The sequence below is a fragment of the Pecten maximus genome, chromosome 11, assembly GCF_902652985.1.
Source record: "Pecten maximus chromosome 11, xPecMax1.1, whole genome shotgun sequence".
NCBI lineage: Eukaryota > Metazoa > Mollusca > Bivalvia > Pectinida > Pectinidae > Pecten > Pecten maximus.
Window position 1 is genome coordinate 28,590,744 of NC_047025.1, and position 20,051 is coordinate 28,610,794.

Here is a 20,051-nt window from a genome sequence, read left to right on the forward strand (position 1 = left end):
ATTATGATATTTGACCCAAAATGGCACAATTCTCTACACAATTTTTTTTCTGAAACCTAATTGTAATTGTACATCTCTATCCCAAAGACAGAATTAATCTTGTTTGGACATATGTTGTAAATTAAGTTTTTCCGTTATCTTACCTTTCCTGTGGGCTTCCATTTTTCGCCGTAGGCAAAACTAAATTTCCTGTGTAAACACACGTTCGGAAAATCCGGATATTTAAAATCCGGAACCAATTTATTAATTTTTGTTTTAATAAATGTGAAGCCTGTATGTACTTCTTCATACTAAATATACCAATTATAGTGTACATTTATTTTTTCATTTTTTTATGCATATCATAATACAGCAGATATTTGCTTAACAAAAAAATTGCCCATGGCCAGGCTGTCTTACTGTGGTGTGCTATCTATATAGGACGGATGGTTCTGCGACATACCAGATTAGTAACATGAACTGCTATACATGTCTCTAAATTTACACACAAACATGAAAATCATGCAGACGTATAACCAAATCTCCAAGCTTAGTATATGAACTCCACTGGATTCAATACTATTTTCTATAATCCTCATGTATTCTACAGCTGTGTTCTACAAACTCCCATCAGAAAGACGTAGTGATCACACACACACATTTACACCCTTATACACACACATTTACACCCTTATACAAACACATTTACACCCTTATACACACACATTTACACCCTTATACACACATTTACCCCCTTATACACACACATTTACACCCTTATACACACACATTTACACCCTTATACACACACATTTACACCCTTATACACACACATTTACACCCTTATACACACATTTACACCCTTATACACACACATTTACACCCTTATACACACGCATTTACACCCTTAAACACACACATTAACACCCTTATACACACACATTAACACCCTTATACACACACATTTACACCCTTATACACACACATTTACACCCTTATACACACACATTTACACCCTTATACACACACATTTACACCCTTAAACACACACATTAACACCCTTATACACACACATTTACACCCTTATACACACGCATTTACACCCTTATACACACGCATTTACACCCTTAAACACACACATTTACACCCTTATACACACACATTTACACCCTTAAACACACACATTTACACCCTTATACACACACATTTACACCCTTAAACACACACATTTACACCCTTATACACACACATTTACACCCTTATACACACACATTTACACCCTTATACACACACATTTACACCCTTATACACACGCATTTACACCCTTATACACACACATTTACACGGTTATACACACAAGATATCATAGTAGTTTCTTGTCTCTCTACAATTGAATTTTATCCAACAGGTCTGATAATGAATATGATGTCACAAGGAAATTTTAAACTCTCTCTTTTTTAACAATCTTTTCATGCTACATTGTATTACCAGAGACAGAAGAAAACATTCTGCCAACCTTGTTTAATTCGATCTCTTTCAGGTAAGTTTCTATGCCTGTAGACTGGTCAGTCCTCTTTACTTTGGCCATTTGAATCCTTCTCTGCTTCTGCTATTAAATCAATCATGCCATCCACCTAGAAAATATCAAAAGCAGAAATAAGGAGTAATTTTATTGATGAAAACCTTGCTGAAACAGAGTTATCGCCCCTCACTACACTTCATTCTTCCTGTGACACGGTGTCACCCCACTAGTAAAGAGTAATTTTATGAGGCTATATTCCACTGAAATATCCCAAAGGAGGATTCCATGTTTATCAAACAGGTCCCACCCACAGAAGTGGTTGAGGTATAAGACCATGTCATTCAATACGACACCTTTTTTCGGCACCTACCATCATGTACAAATGTACATGCATGTATAGAATTTCTTTATTACTGGGGTCCTTCCATAGAAAATACAATTAATTAATAATAGCCCTCAAGGAATAGAGTTTTTTTACCTTTTTTAATAACTCCTGATCATCAGAGAAACGCTCCTTAGTTATGTTTGCATATTCTCTACCGAGATCAAACTCGCATGCGAGGACCGCTTGTGAAATGGCTAAAAGGGCAATTTCAGTGTCATCTGGTACGAGTTCGAACAATCTTTTTGCACCTGAGAGGGCAATGTCTTGCTGCCCTTCCTTTCTGCGACAGGACACCATGTTTCTAAGGTAAGCCTGCAACATAATGATTAGTCAGGTAACACTATTACAATATTATGTACAAAATACGCAAAAGACAAAAACCTGCAAATGTGATGCGAGATTATTGTGACATGTACAGAATACATGCTAGTCCTTTCCTTAGGTAAGATCAAGGCTAAACATAGTCAATTTTGAGGTTAATTTTTAGGTCTCCTGAGACAAAGTCTCAATTGACCTATTCTTATCCCCTTTTGTCCGTCGTGCGTCGTCCGTCCGTAAACAATTTACATTTTCGACTTCTTCTCCAAAACCCCTGAACCAAATTCAATGAAATTTGGCAGGAAGCTTCTATGGCTAAAGGTCAACCAAAATTGAAAATTATATGGTCCCCACACCCCAGGGGCCTGAGGGGCAGGGCTAAAAAGGGTCAAATTGACTAAAACTTCAAAAATCTTCTTCTCTACTCTCAGATACGATGAAATCAAATACACTTCATAGATGGCAGGGTCTGAAGGTGCTTTACCAAAATTGAGAATTTCATGACCCTGGGGTCTCAAGTTTGCCCCTGGGGCAGGGGTAAACTTTACTATAGTTTATATAGGGAAATAACATTTTTGACTTTTATTTGTTTTATTTCTATTGGAATTCATTCTTATTTGGTAAACATTGTCAGCAAGGGATAACAGTTTGATGGCATGCACATGTTGGCCCTGACTGACCCCCAGGGGCTGATGGGCGGGGCTAAAAAGGGTCAAATTGACTGAAATTTCAAAAATCTTCTTCTCAAGACCGAAATAAAGTGGAATCAAACACTCTTTATTGTTGGGTCTTAAGGTGCTTTACTTAATTGTGAATGTCATGACCCTGGGGTCTCAAGTCTGCCCCTGGGGAGGGGGTAAACTTTACTATAGTTTATACAGGGAAATCACATTTTTTACTATAATTTGTTTGATTTCTATTGGAATTCATTCTAACTTGGTTAATATTATCAGCTTGTGAAGGCAGTTTGATGGTATACACATGTTGGCCCTGACTGACCCCGAGGGGCTGATGGGCGGGGCTAAAAAGGGTCAAATTGACTGAAATTTCAAAAATCTTCTTTTCAGACCGAAATAAGGTAGAATCAAATATTGTTTATAGATGGAAGGGTCTTAAGGTGCTTTACTAAAACTATGAATTTCATTACCCTGGGGTCACGTATTTACCCCTGGGGCGGGGTTAAATTTTACTATAGTTTGTATTGGGAAATAACATTTTTTACTATGATTTATTTTATTTCTATTAGAATTCATTCTAATTTGGTTAACATTATCAGCATGGGATGGTAGTTTGATGGTATGCACATGTTGGCCCTGACTGACCCCTAGGGGCTGATGGGTAGGGCCAAAAAGGGTCAATTGAATTAACTGAAATATTTCAAATCTCAGGTGAATGTTAAGGCCCATGGGCCTCTTGTTATAATTGGGTTTCAGCACATCATTGAAGATTCCAAAAGTAAAGGAGTTCTAAACCTCAACCCTTAATTAATCCAAGGATATTTTATCTAAAGCACACATATACCTTAACATGAGGAACTTTTTCTCCCACTTCTTACCTGAATACAACATCAACAATGCAAGTACGTGTAAATCACAACATAAATCAAATTTTCTAGAACATGCAAAAATAAAAAAGGATATTTGGAATTAATTTTAAAAAAGAATGGTACCTCAGACTCAAAGAACTATGGGAGAATTTCATGAAAGGCAAACTCTTGCAAAGAGCTCATATTCATGGTGTGATATGTCAGATACTGACTGCAAGAATGCAGCATTGGAGCAATGCAATGATGGTCTTTGGTTATAATGTCATATAATGTTAACCTCAAAAACCAATGTCATAATAGTTAACTACAGGTCACCAACTACAGGTCACCAATATCAAATATGATAGTTAACTACAGGTCACCAATGTCATAATAATTAACTACAGGTCACCAATATCATAATAGTTAAGTACAAGTCACCAATATCATAATAGTTAAGTACAGGATTAAAACAATATGGGATGACGTAATTACACAGTGTTTCAAAGCTGATAGATCACATGGATCAGAGAGAATTTTCCATCCTCAGTGTATAACACTCTTCTGGTCTGTGTATACTCTTTAACAATGCGTCTGCGTAAATGTACAGGTACCTGTAAACTGCATGTACATCCACAAGGCTTTTTGTCCGTTTTACAACACACACATATGTTATGGGTGTTAGTGTTTGGCTGGTCAGCACAATGCCAAAAAACAGATCCTTGTTTGATTATTTTTCTCACATGCTTACACATTAACAATTTTCAGTCACAATATACATGTATTTTGATTTAATTCATCTGCAAAAAAAAAACAAATAAAAACATCTAGGGTCAAGACCTGCAGATTACCCATTCAAAACCATTGTATGATATCACGGAAATAAGTAACAATGATGTCACATTTCATCATTATGATGTCATAGCATATGTCAGCTGTCCTTCCATATACCCCTTCATGAGATACATCGTATAGCTATCACTTCCTTAGCATCAACAGGATCAACCTGTCAAGTACACAATGATTATATCCTCTCCTGAGTAAAAACGGGAATGCAGTTAATGGTATTAAAGACAATCCCATGAAACCCCATCATCCTTTAATACCAGAACAAGTCTACATGTTGATCATGTTAATAATTGTACATATATTAAAGTAGTTGACTTACAACACTATCTGGATATTTCTCCAGAGCCGCTTCGGACACTGCTAATAGCATCACTGTATCAACATTATCACTGTTCAGCATCTGTAGCCCAAAGTCGTACACAGCCGAACCATGGCTTGTACAGTCGTGTAAATTGTTCAGCAGTCTCACAAACTCTTGTGCATCTCCTTTAGGAATCAAGTAGTTCACAGCTTTCTGTTGAAGAAGATCTGGGCTATCTGGCCATCTGGGAATGAAAAATGTTTGAGATTAAATTATTCACAAATAAATTTTGCTTTGAATGTAACTCATTCTACTTAAATATTTAACTAAAATGATGTGTGATTTGAAGACCTGTAAATGACACCCATTGTGAGCCCATACTCTATATATAATGACATCATGATTACAGCAAATGAAGGGTTGCAAAAGTTCAACAACATATGGCTGTTCCATCTAAAGGATTCACCCCAACAGTAATATAAGACAGCAAACTACATGTAACTACATGAAATGTGAACAGCAGATCAACATGATGTTTGCCAGGAAACGGCTCTGTCATTTATATTGACAATGTGTAAGATGAGTTTTTAAGCTCAATATGTTACATATTGTATCAAGTATAAATTAAGACCATTATTATTATTTAGTATTATTACTACACTAAATGCCATTGAAAAACTCTCATATGCTTTATTAAAATTCTTGATAACTTCATAGTGATCATAAATATTAGCATTTAGATTTTTTATTTGTTAAAACAAGCAATCAAGTTGACTGACTTTAAAAAAAGTCCCTTATGGGCTTTGTTACTGGTAGCTCAGGAGCCAAACTGAATTACCTAGGAAAGTTAAATGACTTACTTTTCAAAGGCATGGTCTAGTGACATACTGACTGGACGCACTGGGCGTTGGTCCGGAGGGTGCATTTCCGTGTCAAGGTGATCTAGATGGACAATATTGACTGCGCTGACCAGCTTGCTGTTGATAATGTCCAGTGTGATTCGCAAAGCCTCCTCATTGCGTTTCTCCGAGATGAGGTGTTTAGCAATATCAGTCAGGAACCATCCCAGACAGAAATCAACCCGTTCTTCCTTCTCCACAACATCCACTGTATCAAAGACAATATTAATACACTCGGGACATTTGTATGAAAGATCACATGAAACTCAGAGAAAAGTATAAACTGAGAGATAGCTAGGCTGGATCTTACACTCTTGCCAATGTAATACGGAATAAACTTAATAGTTTGATATACATGTATGTCACCAGCCTTAATACAGCAAGTGGCATAATATATATAATTATGGCACTTTGATTCTATCAAAATGATAGCATCCGACCTTGGCAATTATTTGTAATCTTTGCTCCATAAATCATCATAATGAGAGAAACAAAGTGCCAGAACTATTTTATTACATTTTAGTATCAAAGCCAGAACAGAGAATACTTCTTCTCACTCCCAATCAAATTAAAATAAGACTTGTAACTTCCGCTCCTCCATGACACACTGCAATTTACAGTGTGTCGTAGAGGAATGGAAATTACAAATCTAACTTTAATTACATTGTTCTCATTCCATAATAGCCACCTCAACATCGTTAATACTCCATCTTTGATTAAACATTGTACTGCACTCTCCTACAACATGACAGAATGTGTCTGACAATCTGATTGGCTGAGCACTTACACAAGCGTGCAATACTTTTTATCACTGCAGCAAAGTACAGTTTGATGTTAAATGGAATAACATGTGATTGGACATAGACCAATCAGCATCTGATAAAAACTGAAAATATAATACTTAGTAAAATATTGAAAAAGTTTGATAAATTCTACATGGACACGAGTGTAAGATTTTCTTTTATATAACTAACTCATATCTATGATGAAATAAGTGAAGACTTTTAAATTGATTACCTGTATGACCTATGACTCAAATGGAAAGTTACCCCTATCAAACATATAAATGACATCACAACAGTGTTAATACACAGGTGTTTAGAGATATTTAAGACATGGCCATAATTGACAGGACAGAACATGCCACTTTTGTGTAATTATTATACAAAACAATTAAGTTTAAAAGAGTTCAGGGTTTGGTTTGAATATTTTAATGATATGTGAACATATAGAAATAGACACAATTATGCATGGATAATATCATTTGATCAAAAACTGCAGTTAATGCATAATGAAGATCATGCCAGAAACATATTATATATAACACAGGGGCTTGGCACGATTTTCCAAATGATATTGGTCCATATATATATGTATTATAGTGATACTATTATACATATATATATGGACCATCATTTGAAAAATCGTGCCAAGCCCCTGTGATATATAATTTATCTATCTGTAAATAGGTTCTATCTGTCAAATCTACAGTCAACATATTTATCTTGGCCTGCTCAAATTTTAGAGCAAAAGCTAATTAAAACGGAATAGTGGAGTGATAGATTGGCGTACCGACAATGCTTGCCACATTAACCATTGTAGATAAACTACCATTAGCACAATCAAAATTTAGCAAAATTTTCCAAGTGTGAAAATTGCTAAAATAATGTTATTTTACAGTATTTTTTCTACATGTGTATGATGATACTTACAATAAAAATACCTTGTGACTATATAGTACCTGTGACTAGAATGATGAGTTATGGAACACAATGTTCATTCCACAGAGACTTGACATGAATTTTCTACTCACAGTCAAAATAATTATTTAAAATGGACTGTGGGTTTGAAATTCCTGCCAAGTCCCTGTGGCTCAGTCATCACTTAGAAAGAATGAACCATACGCAACCTTGGAATCGTTCAAAAACCTTCATATTTGTGAAATTTTATGAGTATGATGAGGGGGTGATCATGAAAACCATACTAAACATACAGAAAGGCCAAAAATCTTCCAGAGTTTCTGCAAATTGTCCCATTTTCCATCTTGTGAGAAGAGCATTTTCCTGGAGCATGAGATATTGGACATTTCCTGGCAATACATTCAGTGCCTGGAATAACAACCATAAAAAGTTGTGAAACAGTGATCAGAGGCATATCAGTAATATAATTTTATCATCATAATATACAATGTATATAATGGTGGCACAACCATGTCATATGACTGCATGATGACAGAAACCTACTTTTTGTTATGTTTGAGAAATATCCTCAAGTATTATGATGGTATAGGCAAAAATACTTATGGAACTGGGATAATTAGTGTTATTAATCTTAAAATACACATCTTATATTCTTATATCAACTGTTAAAATGTCAAATCTATGGGGCTTCAATTACCATAATAATTTCAACAAAATATCATAAATGAATGATATGATGAGGATAACCATCTCCCTTCTTTAAAATCATGTGTTTAACTTGCACCGTCAGTGATTGTGATTGAAGATCTGGATTTTTTGATAATTTTTGAACTGATGATGCAATATCTAATACATCTGACAATTTGACATCAGTAAAAGCACAAACAAAAACACCGTTTATTAACAATAATAACGCAAATATTTTCATCCAAAATCGACCCAAGTCTGACTACCATTACGGACCAAATCCAAGATGGCGACGTGCATTTCGGCTTATCGGGTAAGTCGGTTAATCGGGTAAAAAGTCCCCGCAAATAGGCAACCCGATTAAGCGGAATGCACTGTACATACATTTGTATGTAGTTCCATATTACACAGATATATATATCACAAAGGATGGGGAAACCATAATGACAACATATTTTATTAATTTGTAATAGGAAATAAAGACCTTGTAGATGCTGAGGCCCTCAAGGAAATAGGTCAGTGACTTATCAAGGTCTCCACGAATGCCTTCAAGGGTACCTAGGTTCATCAATGAAATTGGAATGTCAATGTGGACGTCACCATATGCCTGTCTCTTGATCTGTAAGGACCTGCAGAGTAACAACAGTAAATTAACAAAGGTCAGGTGTGTCCATATTATTATGTATTTCTGTACAGATGTTTCAGTACAGGTGTGTAGATATATAGATGTGATAGTACAGGTGTGTCTGTACAGGTGTGTTACTACAGGTGTGTTACTACAGGTGTGACAGTACAGGTGTATCAATATAGGTGTATCTGTACCGATGTATCATTGCAGGTTTGACAATACAAGAGGGTTGAAGTGTATCTGTACACATATGTCAGCAGAGATTTACCTGAAATAAAATTGCTCGGCTTTGTCCAGGTCCCCTTTCCTTCTGTAGATAAGTCCTATGTTGGTGAAGAGGTTGCCTATCTTCGGCGGTAGGTGACCAAAATTGATATCCTCCTCCATCTGTGAGTGTGAACACAAATCTGATTATTTTCTGTCTCCATGCTTTCTATAAGGTATTGATAGCATGCAAAACAAGACTGAAATTTTAGCCTTTAAAAACGGACAATATTTAACAAATATTCAGTTTTTGTCTTCACTGAATAATTCATTCTGAATCATTTCATCTACCAACTACAGCAACAGTACAAGGAAATCATTTAAATATTTTATTTTTAAAGTACACCTGTATAAATGTTTTGGAATTAAAAACTCTGGAAGCATTAAGGGGATCAACTTTAACGACATTTTTTTTTTTTTGCAAATATAACCTTCAATGCTTTCACAGCGAATTCCAGTGCTTCATCTAGAAGTCCTAAATTCATTTTGATAGTGGCCATGTTCGTGTATGAAGCAGATAGATCACTCGAGTTGGAACAATTTTCTTCTAGTTCAATAGACTTCTCCAGGTATTCCAAAGCCTGCAACAGTAATGAGGATATATTGTATCATCCGTATTGACTGTGCCTGTGTGATAATTCTTGTCTTTAGCTCCAAAATGTAAAGATACTACAGGGCGATAGCGTATACATGTACATTGCTTGTCACAAAAATGCTTAAAATGACATCACGGTATCGACATATACATTAATCAACACAAACTTATTGGAAAACTTAATTATATAATTACAGCATCCTTAAATTGATCGCTTACACAGACCGACAGTTCCACACCAAATATAGTGGTGGAGTACAGTAGAATATTTGCTTAAAATATAAAAGATGAATACAGAAGCTGAACATTTTGGAGGGTGGCAATAATGTGGACTAAATCCTGTCATTCTTATTGAAGAAGAAAGATTTTTTTTTTTTTTTTTTTGCTAATATTTCCTCCAATTCTGCCAAAAGGGAGCCACACCCTGTTCATGCAACAATAGATCTCCTTAGCCCAATAAGACACCAGAACAAATTTCATCCACATCTATACAGTCGTACAGGACAAGTAGTGATTTAAAACATGTCTATTTCACCTACTGGGTCCTGGCCGCCCCTCCAGCATCGGGGGAGCTACACCCTTCATTTATAACACATTAGATCTCCAGTAAGGTATGATGTTCCTAGCGCCCAAACCTACCTTTTCATTATCCATTAACTGTTGGTACAGCCCATGTAGGCCGTGGTATGATGTTCCTAGCGGCCAAACCTACCTTTTCATTATCTAATAACTGTTGGTACAGCCCATGTAGGCTGTGGTATGATGTTCCTAGCACCCAAACCTACCTTTCCATTATCCATTAACCATTGGTACAGCATATGTCGGCTTTGGTATGATGTTCCTAGCACCCAAACCTACCTTTTCATTATCCATTAACTGTTGGTACAGCACATGTAGGCTGTGGTATGATGTTCCTAGCACCCAAACCTACCTTTCCATTATCCATTAACCATTGGTACAGCACATGTTGGCTTTGGTATGATGTTCCTAGCACCCAAACGTACCTTTTCATTATCCATTAACTGTTGGTACAGCACATGTTGGCTTAGGTATGATGTTCCTAGCACCCAAACCTACCTTTTCATTATCCATTAACTGTTGGTACAGCACATGTAGGCCGTGGTATGATGTTCCTAGTGCCCATTTGTCATCGACAGCAACATTGTCCCCAGCTTCATCCACAATCCTGTGATGTAAAAATCACAAACCAGGTAGGTTAATTAATAAATTATCCTAGTACTATATGAAATGATCATCAAACAATAACAATTGTAGCCTTTAGCTTCAGTCAGTGGTGTACATCGTATCTTGTAATTAAACAACCTTTTGATTTGAAAAGTTTGAAAATGTGACCTTAGATCCATTCTAAGCTCAGTTTGGTGTTGATGCAAATTATATGTATCTGTCACGTGACCTCCATTGTCACTACGTTCTACACTATATAAGCTGTGCGCTGATGACCCCTGGCTAAGGCCGAAAGGTGTCGGCAACCAGCTTTAGAAGGAAGAAGAAATTAGAATATTACTGTTTGGCAGCCTGGCTTCAAGAGTTAATTGCTCCTCTTCTTTTTCATTTGTTTACAACTTTTTGAGAGCCCTGCATTTTGAGGCAGGGGATCATGATAGTAGTTGGTGACTACCTCACTGAACAACATACAGGAGGCCTGTTGCATGTCATCCAGATTGATCAGTGTAAATTTTAAGTGTCTTGCCCATGGACACAACTACGACAGCACAGATATGCCTGTTTTTCAGCTTCTGAAGAAACACAAACTGACACAGGCAGACAGCGCGTCAAACAACGCACCATGGATCTTCACCTGGGGTAACATGGTCGGCGCCAGTATGAGTAATCAACTGAGCTATCACCAACCCTGAAGCTTAGGTAGATAAACAACAACACATATAAACACAGCAGGAAGCCAGTTCTTTAAGGATCTCTCCAACAGGATATTTCTTTTTCTTTCGGTTTTATATACATTTATATGTTTCTATGTAAGTGTTTCCCAATGGCTCTACATGAGCTACAAAGATCCCCTTGTGAGGTTTTATAAGTTCACCAGGAGAGGTTTTACACACTATGGAAGCAATGAATATATCTTAACACTAACCGTTGGCGAAACTCCAAGACTTCTCTGTGAAGTTTCTCAGCAATAGCAAACTGACTGTGATCCACATATAGACAGGCTAAGGAATATTTCTCCGTCATCAAAACTTTTTTGTCCTGAAGTTTCCCTGTAGCAACGTTTTCCTCCTGAATATGTTTAATACAAATTCCATAAAGTCATATCAACTTTCATGAACAGGTTTGATAATTTCTTGATTGAAACAATGATAAATAATTCTACTGTACAAGCCAGTCTGGGACGTTATTTTACATGGATTTAGTCAATAAAACCATGCAGCTATATTATAGTGTGAAACGACCTCTAAGAGTTTTGTTTGATGAACTGAATAAAGCTTGATTAGAAATAAATGTTATATATAATGAGTCCAATAAGTTGATGTGACATGAACCTTAAGCTCGTGTTGTATCAAATCATTTAACATATACTAAATCAATTACATATTTCATTAATTATATAATACAAGTGCAAGATTCTTTTCATCACTGACCTCAAAGAATTTAGAAAATCAGACAAAAACTCTCAAACTTATTAAAAACAATCAAATTTCAAATTTGACAATCTAGTTTTCAACAATCAAGTAACATTTAATTATGGTGTCACAATATTGTTGTTACACATCTGCCATCTGATACTGATGACAAGACCGTATTATATAATGGAAGAATATAGCTAGGCCAATTAATGTGATATCTAGACATTTAGGTGAGAATTTTTCTTTTCACTCACACAGATTTTGATATGGTACTCCATTATAATTGATGCTGCATGGAAATCTCCAACTTGTTGAAAGAAGTTTTGCAAAGTCAGCACAGTATCCAGGATCTGAAATTATAAATAGTTTATTACAGGTATATGTATACCCCTGTTACTGAAATCATCAACAGTTTATTACGGGTATATGTGTTTATTACGGGTATATGTATACTCGTGTTACTGAAATCATCAACAGTTTATTACGGGTATATGTATACTCGTGTTACTGAAATCATATACAGTGATATGTATACTCGTGTTACTGAAATAATCAACAGTTTATTACGGGTATATATATGTATACTCGTGTTACTGAAATCATATACAGTGATATGTATACTCGTGTTACTGAAATCATCAACAGTTTATTACGGGTATATGCATACTCGTGTTACTGAAATCATATACAGTGATATGTATACTCGTGTTACTGAAATCATATACATTGATATGTATACTCGTGTTACTGAAATCATATACAGTGATATGTATACTCATGTTACTGAAATTATATAGAGTGATATGTATACTCGTGTTACTGAAATCATATATAGTGATATGTATACTCGTGTTACTGAAATCATATACAGTGATATGTATACTCGTGTTACTGAAATCATATACAGTGATATGTATACTCGTGTTACTGAAATCATCAACAGTTTATTACGGGTATATGTATACTCATGTTACAGAAATCATATACAGTGATATGTATACTCGTGTTACTGAAATCATATATAGTGATATGTATACTCGTGTTACTGAAATCATATACATTGATATGTATACTCATGTTACTGAAATCATATACAGTGATATGTATACTCGTGTTACTGAAATCATATACAGTGTATTACAGGTATATGTATACTCGTGTTACTGAAATTATATAGAGTGATATGTATACTCGTGTTACTGAAATCATATATAGTGATATGTATACTCGTGTTACTGAAATCATATACAGTGACATGTATACTCGTGTTACTGAAATCATATACTAACAGTACATACTTGTACTGCTGAAATCCTTTACAGTGTATAACTGGTATATATCTGGATTTTTGGTATAAACCTGTATCCACAGCAGGTTTGTCTGGATTTCTATGATTCACTACCTTCTGGGACGTTGTGTCTCCACCCTCCCAACCCCCAACCCCCCAACCCTGCAACCCCCATCACCAATCCCCACCTTTGACCTTTCAAACTGTTAATTAATTCTAAGCAAACACCTTCAGTGTGATGTGCTGAAAGCAGTTTGAGATAGAGAGTTAGATTGGCCAAAGCAAAATCTAGATTTTGCATGGAAGGTGATTTGTTTATTTGTATTTAGTAACAGTAACCTCGACCTTTGAATTTGGACACTGAAAAGTAATTTAAAGCAAGCTCTTTCAATAAGAAAGCACTGTATGAAGTTTGAGGTAGATCGGCACAAAGAAAACTCATGTTATTGCAAGGAAACTGATTTTCTATTTATACACTAAAAATCAATCCCAATCTATAACACTTTAAATAAGGAAACACTGTATGAAGTTTAAGGTAGATCGTTTTGAAGAAGAAATTTGATTGGCAAAAGCAAACTAAAATTATTGCATCTATATTTAGCAAGTGACCTTTACATTTGACCTTGACACAGAAAATCAATCCCAAGCAAACAGTGTCAATGAGAAAGCACTGTATGAGCTCAATTGGCCTGTGGAAAAGTAATTGCACAGAAATAAAAGTGCTGAGGGACAGATGGATGGACACTTTTATGTGTGGCCCTTATTATCTTTGTTACATCAAATTTAACTGCTGTGGTACCCGTAACAATCATAACAAACATAAGTTCCAGCAATACACCAAGTATTGGAGAATTGTACCTTGACTCCAACATAGTCAGTGTTTAGCTAGCCTTAAGTTTCAGCAAGTGTCGGAGAATTGTACCTTGACTCCAACAGAGTCAGTGCCTAGCTCGCCTTAAGTTCCAGCAATACGCCAAGTATTGGAGAATCATACCTTGACTCCAACATAGTCAGTGTTTAGCTCGCCTTAAGTTCCAGCAATACGCCAAGTATTGGAGAATCGTACCTTGACTCCAACATAGTCAGTGTTTAGCTCGCCTTAAGTTCCAGCAATACGCCAAGTGTCGGAGAATCATACCTTGACTCCAACAGAGTCAGTGCCTAGCCATAAGTTCTGACCTTACCAGGAGTCTTTGAGATTCATACCTTAACTCTGGCAGATTCCATGCCTCCTGGATTCTGAGAAAACAAAAGTGCTGATGAATAGACATACAGACAGATGGCTGGATGGATGGATGGACAGACACCATGATTACTACAGAACACCCACAATTCCATGCAGATCCTAATAATGTTACTTGTCACAACTGCAATTAATTATCTTTGTAATATAAAATATTAAACTGCAATACATATAGTACTCCTAACAGTCATAATCTCGTAAGTTCCAGCAATACACCAAGTATTCGAGAATCATACCTTGACTCCAACAGTCAGTGCCTAGCTAGCCTTAAGTTTCAGCAATACACCAAGTATTGGAGAATCACACTTTAGCTCAGACAGAGTCAATGCCTACCTCAGACAGAGTCAATGCCTACCTCAGACAGAGTCAATGCCTAGCTCAGACTGAGTCAGTGCCTAGATTTAAGTTCTGGCCTCACCAGGAGTCTTGGACAATTATACCTTAACTCCAGCAGATTCCGTGCCTAGGGTATCTAGGTCCTCCATTTCTAAATAACTGTTGACAATGGTCTGCTTGAGGACTTCAATGTAGCGTTTGGCTATATCTGACCACTCTAGACCGGTTGCCTTCCAAATCTCAACTAGGTACAGGCCACCATCTCTGTAAAACAGGATAAAAACATAATACATAATCTAACTGAAATGTGATGGACAGATCTGAAAAAGACATTTCAATAAATTACAGTCACTTACCCAAAAATGAAATTATACGCCAAGAATGTACAGTAGAGTCTAGACAATCTGTTTTCATTGATGTAGGTCAAAGGTTGAAATGTAGGTCAAAGCAACCTATTTTGATACATGACATGACCTGTGCCAAAGGTATAAAATTCCATAGCCAAAAAATGTAGGAAATGGGCTCAAACTTTTCCCTGATGTACTATGTCAAAGGTCAAAATGTAGGTCAAAATGTCCAGTGACCTGTAATGTAATTTCAACCTCAATCTGTCCATAAAAAGAAATGTAATATCATATCGAGGGCAAATGAACACCATCCCAAACAGTACCCATTAATTAACACACTTACGCGTCTAGTAAAGTCAGGACTAACTGTAAGTCTAGCAGGGCCACGGCGAGGCCTTCAAGGTCTCCCAAACTCTTCAGCAGGTAGGGTAGTTCATAGGCTACACGTGATGCAGTGTAATTCACTTTCCTCTTTCCAGAAAAGTGTCCTAAGCTCTGCAAAATCAATACATATAATTAAGTCTGTCATATTATATCAGTACTACAAATCAGTATATACAGAATACAGATAATTGTGATACTGAACAAAATTTAAAATTAGACTTACCTTTCGTTTTTCTTCAAAATAACTTATAACTCTCTTCAAGTAGTATGAGCTTTAAAAAAAAACGCATATATCAGATTTAGATTTTGAATATATAATAAAGATAACAAAAAATGATAGGGGGAAAATATTCAAGACAGCTCCTTTAGCCTGAATCATTTGAGATCTTCTTTCTTTTTTTGGCATTTTCAAATTGTGAAGAAAAGTTTGAAGCAAAATGCAAACCTGTAACACTTTCAACAATTGATCACATGTTCTCAACAGCTAGCTCACATCCTCATTTAAATAAAAAGAACAGTATCAACATTATATATCCTTCAATTACAAGCTTACTCTCTACAAGTTTACTCCCTACAAGTTTACTCATTACAAGCTTACTCACTTCAAGCTTATTCACTACAAGCTTACTCGCTACAAGTTTACTAATTACAAGTTTACTCATTACAAGCTTACTCATTATATGCTTAAATTACTCTCTACAAGCTTACTCATTACAATCTTACTCACTACAAGCTTACTCACTTCAAGCTTACTCTCTACAAGTTTACTCACTACAAGCTTACTCACTTCAAGCTTACTCACTACAAGTTTACTCTACAAGTTTACTCACTACATGTTTACTCACTACTATTTACTCACTACATGTTTACTCACTACAAGTTTGCTCACTACAAGCTTACTTATTACGAGCTTACTCCCTACATTACAAGCTTACTCACTACATGTTTACTCACTACATGTTTACTGACTACAAGCTTACTCATTACAAGTTTACTCTCTTAAGCTTACTCCCTACAAGCTTACTCATTACAAGCTTACTCCCTACAAGCTTACTCATTACAAGTTTACTCTCTACAAATTTACTCACTACAAGCTTACTCTCTAAAGCTTACTCTCTATCAGCTTACTCATTACAAGATGACTCGTTACAAGTTTACTGATTACAAGTTTACTAATTACAAGTTTACTCACTACAAGTTTACTCATTACAAGCTTACTCACTACAATTTTAATCACTACAAGCTTACTCACTACAAGTTTACTCTCTACAAGTTTACTCAATACAAGCTGACTCACTTCAAGTTTACTCACTACAAGTGAACTCACTACAAGTTTACTCACTACAAGCTAACGCACTACAAGTTTACTCGCTACAAGTTTACTCACTACACGCTGACTCACTACAAGTTTACTTGCTACAAGTTTACTCACTACAAGTTTACTCACTACAAGTTTACTCGCTACAAGCTTACTCTCTACAAATCTACTCCCTACAAGCTTACTCATTACAAGCTTACTCACTTTGTTTCTGGTTTTTGTAGATATCTGTTATATATCGCCGTCCTTAGATCATTAAGTCCGATACTACAACAACAACAGTGCTACACTACAATACAGGCCTTTATCAAGCTAGAGAATTAGGTATAATTTATCTGTATTCAAACTAACCAAAAAGATTCTACATGTATTACTTATGAATGTTCATCAGCATAAATAACCAAAAACAGTATATTACTAATGAACAGTATCATCATAACCATCATCAGCATACAACAGACTCAAAATGTTTTCATATTTACCAAAGTCGTTACATTTTGTGTAATAATTTACTCAATACAAACATCCAGTCTATTAAATGGTATATTATACAGTAGTTCTGCTCTAACAACTGATAATTTACTCACTACAAATGTCCAGCCTGGTCGATGATATAGTTTTCTACAGCAAAGTACAGCGGAGACCAGACAGGCCAGGTAATCCCGTAAATCTCAGTTACCTCCCTTTCTGCCAGGCCCTGTCGGCTGAGGTAGAGGGAGCACATCACCTGTGGGACACATTCTCTATGTATACTGTCACCACATCACCTGTGGGACACATTCTCTATCTATACTGTCACCACATCACCTGTGGGACACATTCTCTATGTATACTGTCACCACATCACCTGTGGGACACATTCTCTATCTATACTGTCACCACATCACCTGTGGGACACATTCTCTATGTATACTGTCACCACATCACCTGTGGGACACATTCTCTATGTATACTGTCACCACATCACCTGTGGGACACATTCTCTATCTATACTGTCACCACATCACCTGTGGGACACATTCTCTATGTATACTGTCACCACATCACCTGTGGGACACATTCTCTATGTATACTGTCACCACATCACCTGTGGGACACATTCTCTATGTATACTGTCACCACATCACCTGTGGGACACATTCTCTATCTATACTGTCACCACATCACCTGTGGGACACATTCTCTATGTATACTGTCACCACATCACCTGTGGGACACATTTTCTATGTATACTGTCACCACATCACCTGTGGGACACATTCTCTATGTATACTGTCACCACATCACCTGTGGGACACATTCTCTATGTATACTGTCACCACATCACCTGTGGGACACATTCTCTATGTATACTGTCACCAAATCACCTGTGGGACACATTCTCTATCTATACTGTCACCACATCACCTGTGGGACACATTCTCTATCTATACTGTCACCACATCACCTGTGGGACACATTCTCTATGTATACTGTCACCACATCACCTGTGGGACACATTCTCTATCTATACTGTCACCACATCACCTGTGGGACACATTCTCTATGTATACTGTCACCACATCACCTGTGGGACACATTCTCTATGTATACTGTCACCACATCACCTGTGGGACACATTCGCTATGTATACTGTCACCACATCACCTGTGGGACACATTCTCTATGTATACTGTCACCACATCACCTGTGGGACACATTCTCTATCCATACTGTCACCACATCACCTGTGGGACACATTCTCTATGTATACTGTCACCACATCACCTGTGGGACACATTCTCTATCTATACTGTCACCACATCACCTGTGGGACACATTCTCTATGTATACTGTCACCACATCACCTGTGGGACACATTCTCTATGTATACTGTCACCACATCACCTGTGGGACACATTCTCTATCTATACTGTCACCACATCACCTGTGGGACACATTCTCTATCTATACTGTCACCACATCACCTGTGGGACACATTCTCTATGTATACTGTCACCACATCACCTGTGGGACACATTCTCTATCTATACTGTCACCACATCACCTGTGGGACACATTCTCTATCTATACTGTCACCACATCACCTGTGGGACACATTCTCTATGTATACTGTCACCACATCACCTGTGGGACACATTCTCTATGTATACTGTCACCACATCACCTGTGGGACACATTCTCTATCTATACTGTCACCACATCACCTGTGGGACACATTCTCTATCTATACTGTCACCACATCACCTGTGGGACACATTCTCTATCTATACTGTCACCACATCACCTGTGGGACACATTCTCTATCTATACTGTCACCACATCACCTGTGGGACACATTCTCTATCTATACTGTCACCACATCACCTGTGGGACACATTCTCTATCTATACTGTCACCACATCACCTGTGGGACACATTCTCTATCTATACTGTCACCACATCACCTGTGGGACACATTCTCTATGTATACTGTCACCACATCACCTGTGGGACACATTCTCTATCTATACTGTCACCACATCACCTGTGGGACACATTCTCTATCTATACTGTCACCACATCACCTGTGGGACACATTCTCTATCTATACTGTCACCACATCACCTGTGGGACACATTCTCTATCTATACTGTCACCACATCACCTGTGGGACACATTCTCTATGTATACTGTCACCACATCACCTGTGGGACACATTCTCTATGTATACTGTCACCACATCACCTGTGGGACACATTCTCTATGTATACTGTCACCACATCACCTGTGGGACACATTCTCTATGTATACTGTCACCACATCACCTGTGGGACACATTCTCTATCTATACTGTCACCACATCACCTGTGGGACACATTCTCTATCTATACTGTCACCACA

The 20,051-nt window shown here is 36.9% G+C and overlaps 1 protein-coding gene across 2 annotated transcripts; it reads right to left on the minus strand.

The window, feature by feature from the left end:
- Positions 1 to 1,243: 1,243 nt before the first annotated feature.
- On the minus strand, positions 1,244 to 18,015 carry LOC117338196 (nephrocystin-3-like). Of its 2 annotated transcripts, XM_033899449.1 has the most exons (17): positions 17,756 to 18,015; positions 17,373 to 17,435; positions 16,074 to 16,122; positions 15,810 to 15,961; positions 15,224 to 15,383; positions 14,747 to 14,779; positions 12,507 to 12,602; positions 11,763 to 11,905; positions 10,730 to 10,838; positions 9,489 to 9,638; positions 9,062 to 9,180; positions 8,650 to 8,794; positions 7,772 to 7,886; positions 5,740 to 5,986; positions 4,898 to 5,123; positions 1,980 to 2,198; positions 1,244 to 1,613 (listed from the first exon to the last, which is right to left on the minus strand). In XM_033899449.1, exons 1-17 carry the CDS (start codon positions 17,890 to 17,892, stop codon positions 1,545 to 1,547), a joined length of 2,232 nt encoding a protein of 743 aa, XP_033755340.1. In that variant the 5' UTR covers positions 17,893 to 18,015; the 3' UTR covers positions 1,244 to 1,544. The 2 variants fall into 2 exon arrangements, with proteins under 2 accessions (XP_033755340.1, XP_033755343.1); XM_033899452.1 differs by lacking the exon at positions 14,747 to 14,779.
- Positions 18,016 to 20,051: the final 2,036 nt, after the last annotated feature.

Coding starts and splice junctions, on each gene's coding strand:
- LOC117338196 (XM_033899449.1), bottom strand. CDS start 17,892: ATGTGCTCCCTCTACCTCAGCCGACAGGGCCTGGCAGAAAGGGAGGTA. Junction 12,603..14,746: donor TGGAATCTGCCAGAGTTAAG/GTATGAATCTCA, acceptor TTATAATTTCAG/ATCCTGGATACTGTGCTGAC. Junction 7,887..8,649: donor AGGGCCTCAGCATCTACAAG/GTCTTTATTTCC, acceptor TTGTTATTCCAG/GCACTGAATGTATTGCCAGG.